The 1,143-nt window shown below is 65.0% G+C and overlaps 1 protein-coding gene across 1 annotated transcript in view; it reads right to left on the bottom strand.

Annotated features, from left to right (window-relative positions):
* Positions 1-1,143, bottom strand: part of PATL1 (PAT1 homolog 1, processing body mRNA decay factor) — a 19,664-nt gene that overhangs the window by 7,655 nt on the left and 10,866 nt on the right. The window contains 1 exon segment of the mRNA XM_019472598.1: positions 445-652. Coding sequence (XP_019328143.1) covers positions 445-652 — 208 coding nt within the window.

Raw genomic sequence — 1,143 nt, forward strand, 5'->3', positions numbered from 1 at the left:
TTCCTTGCCCAACCCGTGTCCTTCCTTGCCCAACCCGTGCCGCTGAGGCTACAGGTCAGGCGAGAGGCGACGGACTTAAAAAACCAAAACAGGCACCCAGAGACGCGCCGGGGCGCGGGGCTCAGGGCGGACGGACACCCGACGAGCGTGCAGGCAGGCACTGTTGGCAGCGCCCGAGCTGCAGGGACGGGAAGCTGTTTTAGGATCGTAAGCGCAGCGAACAACCGCGTGGGGAAAAAGGCAAAACAAAAAAAAAAAAGGAAAAAAAAAACCCCAAACCCAAGATTATTTCAGCCCCCAGTTCCCAACACACCCCTGGGAAGAATCAGCCTGACTCTTCTTTGGGAAACAAGTCCCCGGAAAGCCGGTTTCAGCGGCTGCAAGTGCCCACGGACTGTCCGAGCTCCCGACAGCGACCGAGTCGCAGACGCCACCTCCGCTCACCTCTCCTGCCCGGGCGCCTTCCCCCTCAGATTGTCATACATATCGCAGATCTTCTGCTTCCTCTCGCCCATCAGGGCCGGCCGCTCGCCTTCCAGGCTCAGGAGGTAGCGTCTCTCGTAGTCCTCCACGTCCAGGAGGAGGCTGTACGTCTGCAGGAGAGACGGCGATCACGGCAGGGCACAGGGATCTGCGAGGGGATGCCGTAGCCCTGCTCCGCAGAGATCCGGGACGTGCCCGACCCCCAGCCAGGGCCCTCCCGTCTCCTTTGCCCCTACAGGAACCGCGTATCCCGGCCCAGACCGGGGTCAAAGCCTCCAGTGCGAGAGCAGACCCAGCAGGGACTCCGCCATCCGCAAGCGTCCGTCCTCTCGCACGGCGGCTGCGGAGGGCCGAGGCGTTACCGCCTTGCAGCTCTCGGGCAATAACGGACCCTGCAAAGCCCCGTCCAGGGCTGTTCCGGGACGGGGCGAATCCAGCCTTTCTGCGGGGCACCTTTCCCCCCCCCCCCCTCGCAGGACCTCAGCCGAGCCGGTCCCCCTCGCAGGACCTCAGCCGCTGCCCGAGTGCTGGCTTGTCCCCCGGCTGGACGTCCAGAGGAGTTCATCGGTACCGCACCGTGGTCTCCCTCGGCCCTTCCTTCGCCCCAGCCCACCTCCTGGCCCCACCGCAGATCTCCGAGGGTCGCGGCGGTGTCCCGTC

The sequence above is a fragment of the Aptenodytes forsteri genome, unplaced genomic scaffold, assembly GCF_000699145.1.
Source record: "Aptenodytes forsteri isolate BGI_AS27 unplaced genomic scaffold, ASM69914v1 Scaffold533, whole genome shotgun sequence".
Taxonomy (NCBI): Eukaryota; Metazoa; Chordata; class Aves; order Sphenisciformes; family Spheniscidae; genus Aptenodytes; species Aptenodytes forsteri.